General features: G+C 43.3%; 1 protein-coding gene across 3 annotated transcripts in view; it reads left to right on the top strand.

Moving 5' to 3' along the window:
• Positions 1-18568, top strand: part of CADM3 (cell adhesion molecule 3) — a 381683-nt gene that overhangs the window by 245845 nt on the left and 117270 nt on the right. The window contains exon 1 of one of the 3 annotated variants that reach the window (XM_056546915.1): positions 661-700. The exons of the other annotated variants lie outside the window; for them this stretch is intronic. Within the exon in view, the coding sequence (XP_056402890.1) occupies positions 676-700 (25 nt within the window). The 5' untranslated portion in view covers positions 661-675. Of the gene's footprint in view, positions 1-660; positions 701-18568 lie in introns of those variants that run through there. 3 annotated transcript variants of the gene reach the window in all.

Here is an 18568-nt window from a genome sequence, read left to right as displayed (position 1 = left end):
TTTATCTGCCATTATAAACACAATCGGGGGAGATTTATCAAAACCCGTCCAGAGGAAAAGTTGCCCAGTTGCCCATAGCAACCAATCAGCTCACTACTTTCCTTTTGAACAAGGCCTCTGCAAAATGAAAGCAGTAATCTGATTGGTTGCTATGGGCAACTGGGCAGCTTTTCCTTTGCACAGGACTTGATTTTCTCTTTGTTATTTACTATAGACCTCTGTGTCAGTCTTCACTGTTCTGGCATTCTGTTTGTGAACATCTACCCTCAGGAGGTACAGCGGGCACTGCCTGGGGGTAGAATAGTAGAAACCCCAATGAGAAAACAGACTGGCAGTGCAGGGGTTAATGCAGCACTGGCACCCAGAAAAAGAAAAAACCCGCTAAGCAGCAGAATAATTAGATTCATGGCGAGCTGACGGACTATTAGTCACCCTAGTCTTTGGTAAAGCTACCTCACCGACCACGGGGTGTCATCAATCTCGCCCGTCTTCTGCGCTGGGTTATGTTATTAATATTGCCGCTTATAGGGAGTCGAGAATTAGGTCCAGGAACGCCCAGGAGGAAAATGAAGAAAAATGATTCTGCTGGGATCCAGTGTCTGATGTGCTGCTGTGTCTGGGGAAGGAGATCCAGTCCATCCGGTTATTTCATCTTTACTGGGCAATAGGGCAGAGATGACTGGGATCAGTGGGATTAGAGGTGATAAGATGGCGCTGCTCCAGCCCTCTACCTTTTATTACACATATATATATATATATATATATATATATATATGCGAAAATCAGCTCATCATACCACCTTCACAGATAGTGTGTCCTGCAAACAGCTCAGGCTCCACTTAAAGGGGTAGTCCAGTGGTGAAAAACGTATCCCCTATCCTAAGGTTAGGGGATAAGTTTGAGATCGCGGGGGGTCCGACCGCTTGGGCCCCCCGCGATCTCTCTGTACGGGGCCCCGGCTCTCCGCCGAGATAGCGGGTGTCGACCCCCGCACGAGGCGGCGGCCGACACGCCCCCTCAATACATTTCAATGGCAGAGCCGGAGATTGCCGAAGGCAGCGCTTCGGCTCTGCCATAGAGTTGTATTGAGGGGGCGTGTCAGCCGCTGCTTCGTGCGGAGGTCGACACGCCCCCTTCCCGCGGGCTGTCGGGGCTCCGTACAGGAGATCGCGGGGGGCCCCAGGGGTCGGACCCCCCGCGATCTGCAACTTATCCCCTATCCTTAAGATAGGGGATAAGTTGTAAACCACTGAGTCACCACTGGACTACTCCTTTAAGAAGTCTCAGAACTGATTGGGATTTATGCCAAGCCAGAACTCTCTCTCCAGAAGGAAAGAGGACCCATCTGCAGACAGCTGTTTCGGGGTGTTTGCCCTTCATCAGAAAAGAGCAGGGTTATCTGGCTTGGCTGAGGTGAGAGGCCTGTCACAGGCCTTTCACCTCAGCCAAGCCAGATAACCCTGCTCTGTACTGACGAGGGGCAAACACCCCGAAACAGCTGTCTGCAGATGGATCCTCTTTCCTTCTAGAGAGTTCTGGCTTGGCATAAATCCCAATCAGTTCTGTGACTTCTTAAAGGGGTATTCCAGGAAAAAACTTTTTTTTTATATATATCAACTGGCTCCAGAAAGTTAAACAGATTTGTAAATTACTTCTATTAAAAAATCTTAATCCTTTCAGTACTTATGAGCTTCTGAAGTTAAGGTTGTTCTTTTCTGTCTAAGTGCTCTCTGATGACACCTGTCTCGGGAACCGCCCAGTTTAGAAGCAAATCCCAATAGAAAACCTCTTCTAAACTGTGGTTCCCGAGACACGTGTTATCAGAGAGCACTTAGACAGAAAAGAACAACCTAAACTTCAGAAGCTCATAAGTACTGAAAGGATTAAGATTTTTTAATAGAAGTAATTTACAAATCTGTTTACCTTTCTGGAGCCAGTTGCTATTTAAAAAAATGTTTTTTCCTGGATAACCCCTTTAACTGGAGCCTGAGCTTTTTGCAGGACACACTACCTGTGAAGGTGGTGTGGTGAGCTGATTTGCATATTTTTGTACCCGGGAGCCTGCGTAGTGCTATATGGCCTATTTGAATCTCTGTTTTACACCAGAAGTGGTGTCCCCTCCCTGAGGAAAGTACTGACCCAGTATGTTGAAACCATTGTATGTTGAGACCATAACTCTATGGAAACCTGGGAATTGGTTCTGAAGCCACCAAAATGTCATCAAAAATAGGAAAAAGTGAGGATTAAAGAAAAATAAGTAGAAAACTAATACAGATAAAACAAATCCTTACATAGAAAAGTAAGAAAGATCTACTGGGAGCTGTAAATCACTGTCTATGTCAGTGTTTCCCAACCAGGGTGCCTCCAGCTGTTGCAAAACTACAACTCCCAGCAAGCCCGGACAGCCAAAGGCTGTCCGGGCATGCTGGGAGTTGTAGTTTTGCAACAGCTGGGGGTACCCTGCTTGGGAAACACTGGTCTATGTAAAGGACAGGAGCTTCTTCAGGGTCCTGTACATTACACACAGTGTCCTAAAAAAGTAACATGGAGCCGCCCTATCCTGGTGTCCAAAGGAGCAGCTAACCCTGGCACAGGTAAAGAGTACAGAACATGTAATACCTCCCTATACTGTAGGCTGTCCGGGCATGCTGGGAGTTGTACTTTTGCAACAGCTGGAGGCACCCTGGCTGGGAAACAATGGTTTATGTAGAGGACAGGGTATACAGTACACACAGTGTCCCAAATGGAGTCACCCTTACTTGATGTCCAAAGGAGCAGCTAACCCTGGCACAGGAGTAGTACAGAACTTGTAGGGGGTGCTACCAGGTAGCTGGTCAGTGCATGCACTTCAGTAATACAGGGGTTTTACCAGTAAAATGCCCATTCTGATTGGTCGGTTTCTCCAGTTGTGAAAGGTTTCGGAGATCTGGACTGTCTGTGCATTGTATGTTGAGTCTGATTTCAAGTTACAATGGCCCAGAAAAGACCATTGTATGTTGAAACTATTGTATGTTGAGGCCATTGTAAGTTGAGGGATCACTGTACATTTGTACGCCAGTGCAACCTCAGCTCTGCCGCACCTTTTTACAGCCTTATCTCACCTATTACTCAGCTGCATCTGTACAATCTCAGTTTCGCTACTGCACTTCTGTCTATACTAGCACAGCCATAGCCAGCTACCTCTGACCAACTCAGCTCAACTATGTCAGTACAACCTAAACTCTTAGCTACAATCTCCACTGAGGCTGTACTGCCTCAGCTCAGCTATATCGGTACAGCCTCAAACACAAAAACATTCTTAGGGCTTCATCTCAGCTACATATATATAAAGTCAGCACCGTACATCTGTACAATTTCAGCTCGGCTACATCTTGAACACTTTAAGGGTATGTTCACACTACTTATTTGTAGCTGAATCTCCGCTCGCGGAATTCAGCGAGCGGAGATTCAGCCTGGCAGCCAGCGGCGGCGGTAGGACCGTGCGGCACTGCGCCGTCACCATTGACGGCTATGCAGTGCTCGCGGACTTCGGCGCAAGGAATGAACATGTTCTTACTCTGCGCGAAACAATTTCAGCCGCTGAAATTCCGTCCGCAGTGTGAACGGGTCTCGCGGAAACCCATTGACACAGATGCTAAAGTTCACTTGCGGAATTCCGTTCACGGAATTCCGCCGGTATTCCACAGTGTGAACATACCCTATGAGTACTTGTCATGATCTTGTTACATTTTATAACCCTCCCAGTTCACAGCCCCCATCGTGATAAACCGCCCCCTGCCTTTATTTTTATAATTTTTTAGTTTTCTACCTTGAAATTGCTCTGTATTTTCCACTCAGTCTCAGTCAGATTCACAGAATGGGAAGGGGCGTTCCCTAGCAGGCTGTGACATCATCTGAAGCCATACAGGGGAGAACTTCCTCCCTCACTCTGCTACACACAGCCCAGAGCAGTTCAGTGTGTGAGATGAGCTATGATTGGCTAAGGCTGCACACCCCCTTCCCCCCCCTCAGCACTTCCTGATTTTAGAATTCTGCCAGCAGGAGTCCAAAGTCTGTGCAAAAGATGGGGAAATGTGCTCTGGACAAGAAGGGAGACACCTAGTGGCAGCTTTTTTAAACACGAATAAAACAGAAAACTTCATTATTATTATTATTTATTTTTAAACAAAGGACATTAGAAAGATTTTTTTATTTACCATAAGGAGTGCAACAGCATAAAATTAGTTTTAATGACAGTCCCCATTTTAGCTAAGGCTGCGTTCACACGGCCGTCTAGACCCGGAACGGGATGTTCTTCTCCCGTCAAAAATAAAAACGGACTTTAAAAAAACAGTCAATAGTGGATGCAAACCGATGTTTTCCGTTTTTATCCATTATTGTTCAGTTAATAAACAAAATTTTTTTTTATTTTTTTCTGAGCGTGCTCAGAAGTAAAAACGGATAAAAAGAAACGGATTCAAAAAACCGATGCAAACAGATGACATTAAAGGGTCATCCGTTTTCCGTAGACTTCAATGTTAAATTTACTGTATCCGTTTTTCTACAGAAGAAAAAATACTGCATGTGCCGTTTTTCCTGCCGTAAAAAAAAAAAAAACGGAAATGAGTGCAGACGGGTACAAACGGATGTAAACGGATTGTAAAAAAAAATCCAATTGACATAAAAGGGATTTTTTAATCCGTTTACAGCCTGAAAGAATGAAACCGAAACGGGATAAAAAAAAAAGCGGGGACAGACGTCGGTGTGAACGCGCCCTTAGTCACACGTACATGGTATCAGTTCAGCTATATGTACATAGCTGCAGTAAAGTTCCATTTCTTAGGCTTCAGCTACACCTACATGTGTACTTTCTCAGCTCAGCTGCATTATCATAATTTTTGCCTCTTTCGTTGACGACCCATGGTGTTGTCTGCTGGGACTAGTAGTGCTCCTAATATGTCAATGCTGCTGCGAGTGGTGTGGCAGTCCCATGTAACCCGGTCCTAGGTGCGTACATGTTGGCATACTGGTGGAAGTCCCTCGGGGCGCGTCCCTGTATACTCTATACCAGTGTTTCTCAACCAGGGTGTCTCCAGCTGTTGCAAAACTACCACTCACAGCATGCCCGGACAGCCGAAGGCTGTCCAGGCATGCTAGGAGTGGTAGTTTTGCAACAGCTGGAGGCCCCCTGGTAGGGAAACACTGTTCTATACAGTGATGATAGTCGGGATGTGCTGTGTGCAGATAACCAGACACAGGGGGGGAAATTAATCTAAACCTGTCCAGTTGCCCATAGCAACCAATCAGATCTCTTCTTTCATTTTTGCAAAGGCCTCTGAATAATGAAAGAAGCGATCTGATTGGTTGCTATGGGCAACTGGTAAACTTTTCATCAGCACAGTCTCGATGAATTTCCCCTAGGGAGACAAGAATGTAATTTAAAGGGGTACTCCGGTGGAAAACTTTTTTTTTTTTTTTTTTTTTTTAAATCAACTGGTGCCAGAAAGTTAAACAGATTTGTAAATTACTTCTATTAAAAAATCTTAATCCTTCCAATACTTACACAGTGCTCTCTGCTGACACCTCTGTCCATTTTAAGAACTGTCCAGAGTAGGAGAAAATTCCCATAGAAAACATATGCTACTCTGGACAGTTCCTAAAATGGACTGAGATGCCAGCAGAGAGCTCTGTGTTCCAAAAAGAAAATAATTTCCTCTGTAGTATTCAGCAGCTAATAAGTACTGGAAGGATTAAGATTTTTTAATAGAAGTAATTTACAAATCTGTTTAACACTCGGGCACCAGTTGATTTAAAAAAAAAAAAAAAAATTTGTAAAAAAAGTTTTCCACTGGAGTACCCCTTTAAACAGATTTGTAAATTACCTCTATTAAAATTTTTTAATCCTTCCTGTACTTACCAGCTGCTGTATACTACAGAAAACATTGTGCAGTTGTTTTCTGTCTGACCACAGTGCTCTCTGCTCACACCTCCGTCCATGTCAGGAACTATCCAGATTAGGAGCAAATCCCCATAGCAAACCTCTCCTGCTCTGGACAATTCCTGACATGGACAGAGGTGTCAGCAGAGAGCACTGTGGTCAAAAAGAAAATAACTTCCTCTGTTTTATACAGCAGCTGATAAGTACTAGAAGGATTAAGATTTTTAAATAGAAGTAATTCACAAATCTGTTTAACTTTCTGGAGCCAACTTTTTAAATTAACCCTTTAACCTCATGTGTATAGTCCTAGTTCAGCTATCTGCATCGCTTCCGTGAAGCTACATCTGTTATAGCTGAGCTATATCTGCACAACCTCAGCTCTGCTGCATCGTATGTTGTTAGTCTAGCAGTGACGCAGCACATGACGGCTCCTGATCTTACATTATAATCGCACACCAGGTGACTCCGGTTTTACCGCTGTTCACATCCCGTAATTAACCGAGGAAGATGAAGGAAGACAAAGGTCAGAGAATGCAAATCCACTGTACAGCGTGCCCTCCATTCACACCCCAGGACATCCCAGCACGATTCAGAAGGAAATCCAACCATTCATATTTGCTTCTCCCTTTTTGGCCACATATCTATCCACATTTCCTCTGCCAAAAAAAATAAAATAATAATAATAATAATAATAAAAAATGTTAAAAAGGTTTCCCCCATTAGACAATCCCTTCAATAATCTGATCACATTGATGAGATCCCATAATCAGCCTGGCTGTAAGTGCTCTATTAACCTACAGTGCCCCCACAGGGGAAATGAAGCATTGCATGGTTAGGTCCTCCAGAGTAAGAAACACTCTTTGTAGCCACCCCTCTTCTCTGGCTAATGGATGAGGGTCCTGAATTATGTATCCCACCATGAATTTGCTGAGAAGGAGTGTTTGATGATCTCTTTAAAGATCAATTCTAACTAAAAGGAGTGGGGAATCTGCTAACACTTATTTATATTCCCAGTAATTTATTTATTTATATTCCCCGTAATACCCAGTTATATTCTCATATGGTCTAAGTGTCGGTCTTTACTTCTGCTCTGGCATTCTGTTCATGAACCAGGTAGATCTGGATGAAAAGATCTAATGCCTGAATCTTGTTGGCAGTCCTCTATTCAGACGCTGGCTCGTGGCTTCTACTAACTGTCTGTAGTTTTATTCTTATTTCGATGTAATACTTTTGTGACACAGTTATCTTCTTCCCCTCTCTTATTGTATATATATGTATATATATATATATATATATATATATATATATATATATATATATGTTTATACACAAACATATAACAGTCATAATCTTCCACATCTCCATGTAAGTGTCAGTCTTCACTGCTGCTCTTGCATTCTGTTCATTAAAGTGTACCTGTTGCCAACAAAAACTTTTTATATAATGTAGATAATACAGTGATCCCTCAACTTACAATGGCCTCAACATACAATAGTTTCAACATACAATGGTCTTTTCTGGACCATTGTAAGTTGAAACCAGACTCAACATACAATGATACGGACAGTCCAGATTTGTGAAACAAGTCAATGTCTGGAAGAACTGACCAATCAGAATGGGCAATCACTGGTAAAACCCTTGTATTACTGAAGTGTATGCACTGACTGGTGTCTGGTAGCGCCACCTACAGTACAGAGAGGTATTACATGTTCTGTACTCTTAACCTGTATTACTGAAGTGCATGCACTGACTGGTGTCTGGTAGCGCCACCTACAGTACAGAGAGGTATTCCATGTTCTGTACTCTTTACCTGTATTACTGAAGTGCATGCACTGACTGGTGTCTGGTAGCGCCCCCTACAGTACAGGGAGGTATTACATGTTCTGTACTCTTTACCTGTATTACTGAAGTGCATGCACTGACTGGTGTCTGGTAGCGCCCCCTACAGTACAGGGAGGTATTACATGTTCTGTACTCTTTACCTGTGCCAGGGTTACCTGCTCCTTTGGACACCAGGTGAGGACGGTTCCATGTTACTTTTTTAGGACACTGTGTGTACTGTACAGGACCATGAAGAAGCTCCTGTTCTCTACATAGACCAGTGTTTCCAAAGCAGGGTGGCCCCAGCTGTTGCAAAACTACAACTCCCAGCATGCCCGGACAGCCTTTGGCTGTCTGGGCATGCTGGGAGTTGTAGTTTTGCAACAGCTGGAGGCTCCCTGCTTGGGAAACACTGACATAGACAGTGATTACAGCTCCCAGCAGATCTTACTTACTTTTATATGTAAGGATTTGCTTTATCTATATTAGTTATCTACTTATTTTTCTTTAATCCTCACTTTTTCCTTTTTTTTGGATGACATTTTGGGGGCTTCAGAACAAATTACCAGGTTTCCATAGAGTTTTGGTCTCAACATACAATGGTTTCAACATACAATGGTCTCAACATACAATGGTCTCAACATACAATGGTTTCAACATACAATGGTTTCAACATACAATGGTCGTCCCGGAACCAATTAATATTGTAACTTGAGGGACCACTGTACTATTATATGTATATTTGAAATATACATTGGTTAAAAAATATGTATATTTTTGTCCCTGCAGCTATTGTCTGTGTGTGTCTATGAGGAGACCAAATACAGGAAGTGAAGACAGGACAAGGAGGGATCTGTGCAGGCTCCTGGCTTGTCAATCATCCTCATGTGTGAGCCCATAGCATGTCACAGATGCCTGATTGTCCCGCCCTCACTTCCTGTATTTGGTCTCCTCATAGAGACACACAGACAATAGCTGCAGGGACATAAATATACATATTTTCTAACAAATGTATATTACAAATATTCATATAATAGTATTATCTACAGTATATAAAAGGTTTTTGTTGAGGACAGGTACACTTTAACCAGAAGGATCAGGAGCATGAGGGATTCATAGTGACAAACGTGTGTATAACACTGTACAACAAACAAATACTATAGATTCAGAAACCAAAAAGTCCACAGGTACATAAGTACTTTACATGACACCAGGGGAGCAGACATATAGGGCCACACTGCAGGGACAACTCATGGGGAGGACATTGGGGTCTCTGCCCTCAGCAAGGAAAATGATAGTGAGACTTTGAACCCAAGCAGCAGCTGAAGGGTTAAGTGCGACTTGTAAGATGTGAGTTCCCTCCCGCGAACTAAGTATAGCGACAAATGTTCACACGTTGCCTGCTATACATGAAGGAAGAAGTCACACATTACTGACAGACCCGGCCCCCTCTCCTGTCAGGAATCTATCTGATGTATGTATTGTATATTATAGATCAATGTATTCCTCAAGGATCAAGATAGATAGATGTGAGATAGAAGGATAGATAGAGATAGATATGAGATAGATGATATATATGAGATAGATGATAGATATGAGATAGATAGATAGATATGAGATAGATAGATAGATATGAGATAGATAGATATGAGATAGATAGATAGATAGATAGATAGATAGATAGATATGAGATAGAGCTAGATATGAGATAGAAGGATAGATAGATATGAGATGTGGGGAAACTGCTACATAATGTAGGGAATCTATGCTACCTAATATAAGTAATCTTTGCTACCTAATGTGGGGAAACTGCTACCTAACATGGGGAAAATATGCTACCTAATGCGAGGAAACGATGCTACCTAATGTGGGGAAACTGCTACCTAACGCGGGGAACTATGCTACCTAATGTGGGGAAACTGCTACCTAACGCGGGGAACTATGCTACCTAATGTGGGGAAACTGCTAGCTAATGTGGGGAAACTATTCTACCTTATGCGAGGAAACTATGCTACCTAATGTGGGGAAACTGCTAGCTAATGTGGGGAAACTATGCTACCTAATGTGGGGAACGATGCTACCTAATGTGGGGAAACTATGCTACCTAATGCGAGGAAACTATGCAACCTAATGTGGAGAACTATGCTACCTAATGTGGGTAAACTATGCTACCTAATGTGGGTAAACGTTGCTACCGGATGTGGGGAATCTATGCTACCTAATGTGGGGAATCTATGCTACCTAATGTGGGGAAACTGCTACCTAACATGGGGAAACTGCTACCTAATTGTGGGGAAACTATGCTACATAATGTGGGTGGGGCTTTAAATGAGCTTCAGCATATGGGAGGTAACAACTGATATTAGGGGGGTCCTCCTGAGCAACTGATATGGGTGGGGGCCCCCCTGAGCAAGTGACATATGAAGGGGGGGGGGGGGGGCCTGAACAATTGACGTATGAGGCAGACACATACTTTGCACAGGGACCCTCTGCTGTGTGTGGCCACCCCTGGATAGATAGATAGATATAAGATAGATAGATATGAGATAGATAAGAAATAGATAGATATGAGATAGATAGATATGTAGATAAATAGATAGAAGATAGACAGATAGATAGATAGATATGTAGATACAGAATAGATACATTCCCTATTTCCGCTGCTTTCCTGTTATAAATCCCGGGATTACCTTTCTTCGTACCCAAGGATCAGTCTATAGGATCCAATTAGACCTTGTTCACATCTGACACGGCTGTCACCGGAACACAACACTGCTCGGCCGCACGTCAGGACACATTTTCCCGGCTGTTGATATGTTGACCTTTAAGAAGGTTAAAGCGATGGAGAAGGCGTAATTACAGCGATGTGTTCCGATTAATAGAGGCGCCGTGATGAGCGCTGGAGCCGCGTCTCTCTTCTGTAGGGATTTTCCAGGTTTGTTAATAATTCATCTTCTCCGGGTTCCTTAATAGCAGAAACCGATTAAAAATCCCGGCCTGGAAATCGCTCCTCTTATAATATTTGGGGATTGTGTGATACCAGCAGCTCCAGGGAATGTCCCATGAAGATGACAATTGGGAATTACGGTCTTAGAAGACACCGGCCCTGGTAATAACCATCCTAGAGTGGTAGCTAGGCCTTACTGCCCCGGGGTATGGATGTTATGTCCCCTCCAAAAGGAAGATAACTATACCTAGAGTCACCTAAAGCAGTGTTTCCCAACCAGTGTGTCTCCAGCTGTTCCAAAACTACAACTCCCAGCATGCCCGGACAGCCGAAGGCTGTCCGGGCATGCTGGGAATTGTAGTTTTGCAACAGCTGGAGGCACCCTGGTTGGGAAACACTGTCCGAAAGAATAAGACACCTGCCGGCCCTGAGCTGCACCTCTCTGCCCTCCTGCTCTGAAGAACCCCAGGACCAGCCATCTATACGTAGATGACTCTTCCTTTTGGGGGAGACTCTGGTTTGGGATGAGTTTATGGAGTAGACCACTTTATCCACTTATTTACAGTGGAACCATTTTTATTGGGTAAATAAAATTTAAAAAAAGCATGCGATGACGCGTTTCGGGAGGATCCCTCCCTTCCTCAGATCAGGATACTATACAATGGACATGCTTCCAAATAAATACACACAAAAAAAACGCCAAAGTACGGGTAGGGGGCGGAGCCAATGACATCATAACATCTCAAAAAAATTCAAAACGTACTAGACACAGTGACATCAATGATTTGGGATGTTATGATGTCATTGGCTCCGCCCCCTACCTGTACTTTGGTGTTTTTTTTTTTTTGTGTGTATTTATATGGAAGCATGTCCATTGTATGGTATCCTGATCTGAGGAAGGGAGGGATCCTCCCGAAACGCGTCATTGCATGCTTTTTTTTATTTTATTTACCCAATAAAAATGGTTCCACGGGGAACCTTAAACCAAGCTTTGGTCCTATTCCGTCATTTTGAAGGAGCCGCAGCGCCATCTACAAGGGGTATTTTTTTCAAGCTTCTCTGCAGTCTATCCAGGACAGTGCCACTGTTTCCTGCTACCCAGAAGGCCTGGCAGCGCCTCCGCACCTTCAGTACCCCATTATCGCTGGGGTTATATGCCTGTACTATCTTTTCTAAGGCGAGCGGCCATCTTTATTGTTCCTGTCCAGCTGTGGACCACTTTAGCTCCTGTCACCAAGGGTAATACACCAGGCGCCGGTATCGGTCTCTCCGTTTTTTCTCCCTAACAGATTCCTGAGGACAGGTGTGCTGCTCTTTTTGGAAGAAAATAGCACTGTTTTTCATTTCCTGGATAACCCCTTTAAAGGGGTACTCCAGTGGAAAACTTTTTTTTTTCATATAGACTGGCACCTGAAAGTTAAACAGATTTGTAAATCCTTCCAGTACTTATCAGCTTCTGTACGGTCCACAGGAAGTTCTTTTCTTTTTGAATTTCCTTTCTGTCTGACCACAGTGCTCTCTACTGACGCCTCTGTCCATGTCGGGAACTGTCCAGAGCAGGAGAGGTTTGCTATGGGGATTTGCTCCTGCTCTGGACAGTTCCTGATGTGGACAGAGATGTAAGCAGAGAGCACTGTGGTCAGACAGAAAAGAAATTCAAAAAGAAAATAACTTCCTGTGGAGCATACAGCAGCTGATAAGTACTGGAAGGATTAACGTTCTATAATAGAAGTAATTTACAAATCTGTTTAACTTTCTGGCACCAGTTGATTTGAAATCAATTGATTTCCATTGGAGTACCCCTTTAATATCAGATAAATAGACATTTTTAGTATGAGGACACCTGTCTGTCTGTATAATGGTGGAGACTATATTGAGTGGCTGGCTTGGAATGTGCTGGGATAGATAGATAGATAGATAGATAGATAGATAGATAGATAGATAGATAGATAGATAGATAGATAGATGATAGATAGGTAGATAGATAAATACTGTAGATAGATATGAGATAAAAAGATAGATAGATAGATAGATAGATAGATAGATATATAGATTGATATGAGATAAATAGATAGATAGATATGAGATAGATAGATATGAGATAGATAGGTATGAGATAGATAGATAGATAGATATATATGAGATAGATAGATATGAGATAGATAGATAGATATGAGATAGATAGATATGAGATAGATAGGTATGAGATAGATAGATATATATATGAGATAGATAGATAGATATGAGATAGATAGATATGAGATAGATAGATAGATAGATAGATAGATATGAGATAGATAGATATGAGATAGATAGATATGAGAAAGATAGATAGATATGAGAAAGATAGAAAGATAGATATGAGAAAGATAGAAAGATAGATATGAGATATATATATATATATATATATATATATATATATATATATATATATATGAGATAGATAGATAGATATGAGATAGATAGATAAACAAGGATAAATTGGCCAGCACATACTGATACCAAACTACTGCATGGACCTGGCATAGTAGTTTGGTATCAGTATGTGCTGGCCAACTTATCCTTGTTTGTGTTATACATATGGGGGAGGGGCTACCTCCATGTTGGTTCCTGCACCCCACCCATCTTATAGGGTGCTGGATGTTCCAGACCTTACAAGCCTGGTAACTGATTGCACAGAGGCACATTCATAGTGTAGGGTCCGTCCCAATGAGGTCACCTTATTGCGGTGGGATGGTCCAAACTATTTGGCCACATGGTGAGCAAAGTACCTCCATTTTTTCATTTTTTTTCATTGTAACAATATAGCATTTCATGTTTCATCTGTATCATTGTGCTAGCAGTGTGCTGCTGTATTCTCCTGTTTATAGATAGATAGATAGATATGAGATAGATATGAGATAGATAGATATGAGATACCGTAGATAGATAGATATGAGATATAGATAGATAGTTATGAGAGATAGATAGAGATGAAATAGATAGATAGATATGAGATAGATAGATAGATATGAGATAGATAGATATATAGAGATAGATAGATAGATATGAGATAGATAGATATGAGATACCGTAGATAGATATGAGATATAGATAGATATGAGATAGATAGATAGATAGATAATGACAGACAGACAGATATGAGTGATAGAATAATAGACATTCTTAGTATGATGAGACCCGTCTGTGGGTGGGGGGGGAGCAGTGCCGTACATGTGCACTTACAGTACTGAGTATAATGAATGCTGGAGACCATATTGAGTGGGCGGCTTGGAACGTGCTGGAATCTTGGTCCGGCACCTCTCCAGCACATTTATCTGTAGGATTATCGCACACTTAAGCGCCCGTCTTCCTCCGGATAATGGCTCTCCATTAGTGTAATGCACTTGCAGACTTTGAAAAGGGTCCATTTGCTGGGAAGCTTTGGGTCACAGAGTCTTTTTTCCATATCTCACACTTTAGTTCCTAATAATCAGCTTCTCGTGACATTTCAGCGTCTCATCCCCAGGTTTTCTGAGCTTTCTTCTGTGGTTAGTAATAATCTTTCAGTTCTCTGATCCTTGGGCCGGGTTAATGCTTCACAACACACACACACTAGACCACATTAAAGTAACATACGCCCAGACAATAGCTACCGCTAAATTACCTCTGTCACCTCCACCGCCTATTCACTCTCTACAATAGGAGAGTTATCAGATGATTGGTTGTCAGAGGGGGGCGCTCTTAGACCCCAGTGCAAAATCTACCACAGGGCACGACCCTGCCATGTGCACTGGTGCTGTGTATGGTGGCAGAGGGGCACTGTCCATATAAACTATATATATATATACAGTGGTCCCTCAACATACGATGGTAATCCGTTCCAAATGGACCATCGTTTGTTGAAACCATCGGATGTTGAGGGATCCGTGCAATGTAAAGTATAGGACAGTGGTCTACAACCTGCGGACCTCCAGATGTTGCAAAACTTCAACACCCAGCATGCCCGGACAGCCGTTGGCATGCTGGGAGTTATAGTTTTGCAACATCTTGAGGTCCGCAGGTTGAAGACCACTGGTATAGGAAGTTGTACTCACCTGTCCCTGCCGCTCCGGACCGTCACCGCTTGTCACCGCTGCCCGGGATGTCGCCGTCCATCGCTGTTGCCGCGTCCTCGAGGTGTCCCCGACGCTCCGGCAAGGCCTCTGATTCCCCGGCATCCTCGCTCTCCATCGCCGCCATCACGTCGCTATGCACGCCGCTCCTATTGGATGACGGGACAGCGTGCGCAGCAACGTGATGACGACGATTGACAGCGCCAACGATGGAGGGGATCCTGAAGAGGACGCGCTGGAGCCCCGAGGACAGGTAAGTGATTGTCAGTGGACCACACGAGGCACCGTAAACGGCTATCCGGTGGTAGCTGAAGCAGTCTGCGCTGCCGGATAGCCGTTTATGCGATGGCCCCGACATACAAAAGCATTGTATGTTGATGCTGCCTCTGAGAGACCATCGTATGTTGAAATGATCGTATGTCGGGGCCATCGTAGGTCGAGGGGTCACTGTATATCTACAGCCACTGGTGCTGTGTATGGTGGCAGAGGGGCACTGTCCATATAAACTCTATATATCTACAGTCACTGGTGCTGTATATGGTGACAGAGGGGCACTGTCCATATAAACTCTATATATATACAGTAACTGGTGCTGTATATGGTGGCAGAGGGGCACTGTCCATATAAACTCTATATATATACAGTAACTGGTGCTGTATATGGTGGCAGAGGGGCACTGTCCATATAAACTCTATATATATACAGTCACTGGTGCTGTATATGGTGGCAGAGGGGCACTGTCCATATAAACTCTATATATATACAGTAACTGGTGCTGTATATGGTGGCAGAGGGGCACTGTCCATATAAACTCTATATATATACAGTCACTGGTGCTGTGTATGGTGACAGAGGGGCACTGTCCATATAAACTCTATATATATACAGTCACTGGTGCTGTGTATGGTGGCAGAGGGGCACTGTCCATATAAACTCTATATATCTACAGTCACTGGTGCTGTGTATGGTGGCAGAGGGGCACTGTCCATATAAACTCTATATATCTACAGTCACTGGTGCTGTGTATGGTGGCAGAGGGGCACTGTCCATATAAACTCTATATATCTACAGTCACTGGTGATGTATATGGTGACAGAGGGGCACTGTCCATATAAACTATATATATCTACAGTCACTGGTGCTGTGTATGGTGGCAGAGGGGCACTGTCCATATAAACTCTATATATATACAGTCACTGGTGCTGTGTATGGTGACAGAGGGGCACTGTCCATATAAACTCTATATATATACAGTCACTGGTGCTGTGTATGGTGGCAGAGGAGCACTGTCCATATAAACTCTATATATATACAGTCACTGGTGCTGTGTATGGTGGCAGAGGGGCACTGTCCATATAAACTATATATATCTACAGTCACTGGTGCTGTGTATGGTGGCAGAGGGGCACTGTCCATATAAACTCTATATATATACAGTCACTGGTGCTGTGTATGGTGGCAGAGGGGCACTGTCCATATAAACTCTATATATCTACAGTAACTGGTGCTGTATATGGTGGCAGAGGGGCACTGTCCATATAAACTCTATATATCTACAGTAACTGGTGCTGTATATGGTGGCAGAGGGGCACTGTCCATATAAACTCTATATATCTACAGTAACTGGTGCTGTGTATGGTGGCAGAGGGGCACTGTCCATATAAACTCTATATATATACAGTAACTGGTGCTGTGTATGGTGGCAGAGGGGCACTGTCCATATAAACTCTATATATATACAGTCACTGGTGCTGTGTATGGTGACAGAGGGGCACTGTCCATATAAACTCTATATATCTACAGTCACTGGTGCTGTATAGGGTGGCAGAGGGGCACTGTCCATATAAACTCTATATATCTACAGTCACTGGTGCTGTATAGGGTGGCAGAGGGGCACTGTCCATATAAACTCTATATATCTACAGTCACTGGTGCTGTATATGGTGACAGAGGGGCACTGTCCATATAAACTCTATATATCTACAGTCACTGGTGCTGTGTATGGTGGCAGAGGGGCACTGTCCATATAAACTCTATATATATACAGTCACTGGTGCTGTGTATGGTGGCAGAGGGGCACTGTCCATATAAACTCTATATATATACAGTCACTGGTGCTGTGTATGGTGGCAGAGGGGCACTGTCCATATAAACTCTATATATATACAGTAACTGGTGCTGTGTATGGTGGCAGAGGGGCACTGTCCATATAAACTCTATATATATACAGTCACTGGTGCTGTGTATGGTGACAGAGGGGCACTGTCCATATAAACTCTATATATCTACAGTCACTGGTGCTGTATAGGGTGGCAGAGGGGCACTGTCCACATAAACTCTATATATCTACAGTCACTGGTGCTGTGTATGGTGGCAGAGGGGCACTGTCCATATAAACTCTATATATATACAGTCACTGGTGCTGTGTATGGTGGCAGAGGGGCACTGTCCATATAAACTCTATATATATACAGTCACTGGTGCTGTGTATGGTGGCAGAGGGGCACTGTCCATATAAACTCTATATATATATATACAGTCACTGGTGCTGTGTATGGTGGCAGAGGGGCACTGTCCATATAAACTCTATATATCTACAGTCACTGGTGCTGTGTATGGTGGCAGAGGGGCACTGTCCATATAAACTCTATATATATACAGTCACTGGTGCTGTATATGGTGACAGAGGGGCACTGTCCATATAAACTCTATATATATACAGTCACTGGTGCTGTGTATGGTGGCAGAGGGGCACTGTCCATATAAACTCTATATATCTACAGTCACTGGTGCTGTGTATGGTGGCAGAGGGGCACTGTCCATATAAACTCTATATATCTACAGTCACTGGTGCTGTATATGGTGACAGAGGGGCACTGTCCATATAAACTATATATATCTACAGTAACTGGTGCTGTATAGGGTGGCAGAGGGGCACTGTCCATATAAACTCTATATATCTACAGTCACTGGTGCTGTGTATGGTGGCAGAGGGGCACTGTCCATATAAACTCTATATATATACAGTCACTGGTGCTGTGTATGGTGGCAGAGGGGCACTGTCCATATAAACTCTATATATATACAGTCACTGGTGCTGTGTATGGTGGCAGAGGAGCACTGTCCATATAAACTCTATATATATACAGTCACTGGTGCTGTGTATGGTGGCAGAGGGGCACTGTCCATATAAACTATATATATCTACAGTCACTGGTGCTGTGTATGGTGGCAGAGGGGCACTGTCCATATAAACTCTATATATCTACAGTAACTGGTGCTGTATATGGTGGCAGAGGGGCACTGTCCATATAAACTCTATATATCTACAGTAACTGGTGCTGTGTATGGTGGCAGAGGGGCACTGTCCATATAAACTCTATATATATACAGTAACTGGTGCTGTGTATGGTGGCAGAGGGGCACTGTCCATATAAACTCTATATATATACAGTCACTGGTGCTGTGTATGGTGACAGAGGGGCACTGTCCATATAAACTCTATATATCTACAGTCACTGGTGCTGTATAGGGTGGCAGAGGGGCACTGTCCATATAAACTCTATATATCTACAGTCACTGGTGCTGTGTATGGTGGCAGAGGGGCACTGTCCATATAAACTCTATATATATACAGTCACTGGTGCTGTGTATGGTGGCAGAGGGGCACTGTCCATATAAACTCTATATATATACAGTCACTGGTGCTGTGTATGGTGGCAGAGGGGCACTGTCCATATAAACTCTATATATATATATACAGTCACTGGTGCTTTGTATGGTGACAGA

This window comes from Hyla sarda, chromosome 11 (genome assembly GCF_029499605.1).
Source record: "Hyla sarda isolate aHylSar1 chromosome 11, aHylSar1.hap1, whole genome shotgun sequence".
Taxonomy (NCBI): domain Eukaryota; kingdom Metazoa; phylum Chordata; class Amphibia; order Anura; family Hylidae; genus Hyla; species Hyla sarda.
This window is presented reverse-complemented; position numbering and strand designations above follow the sequence as displayed.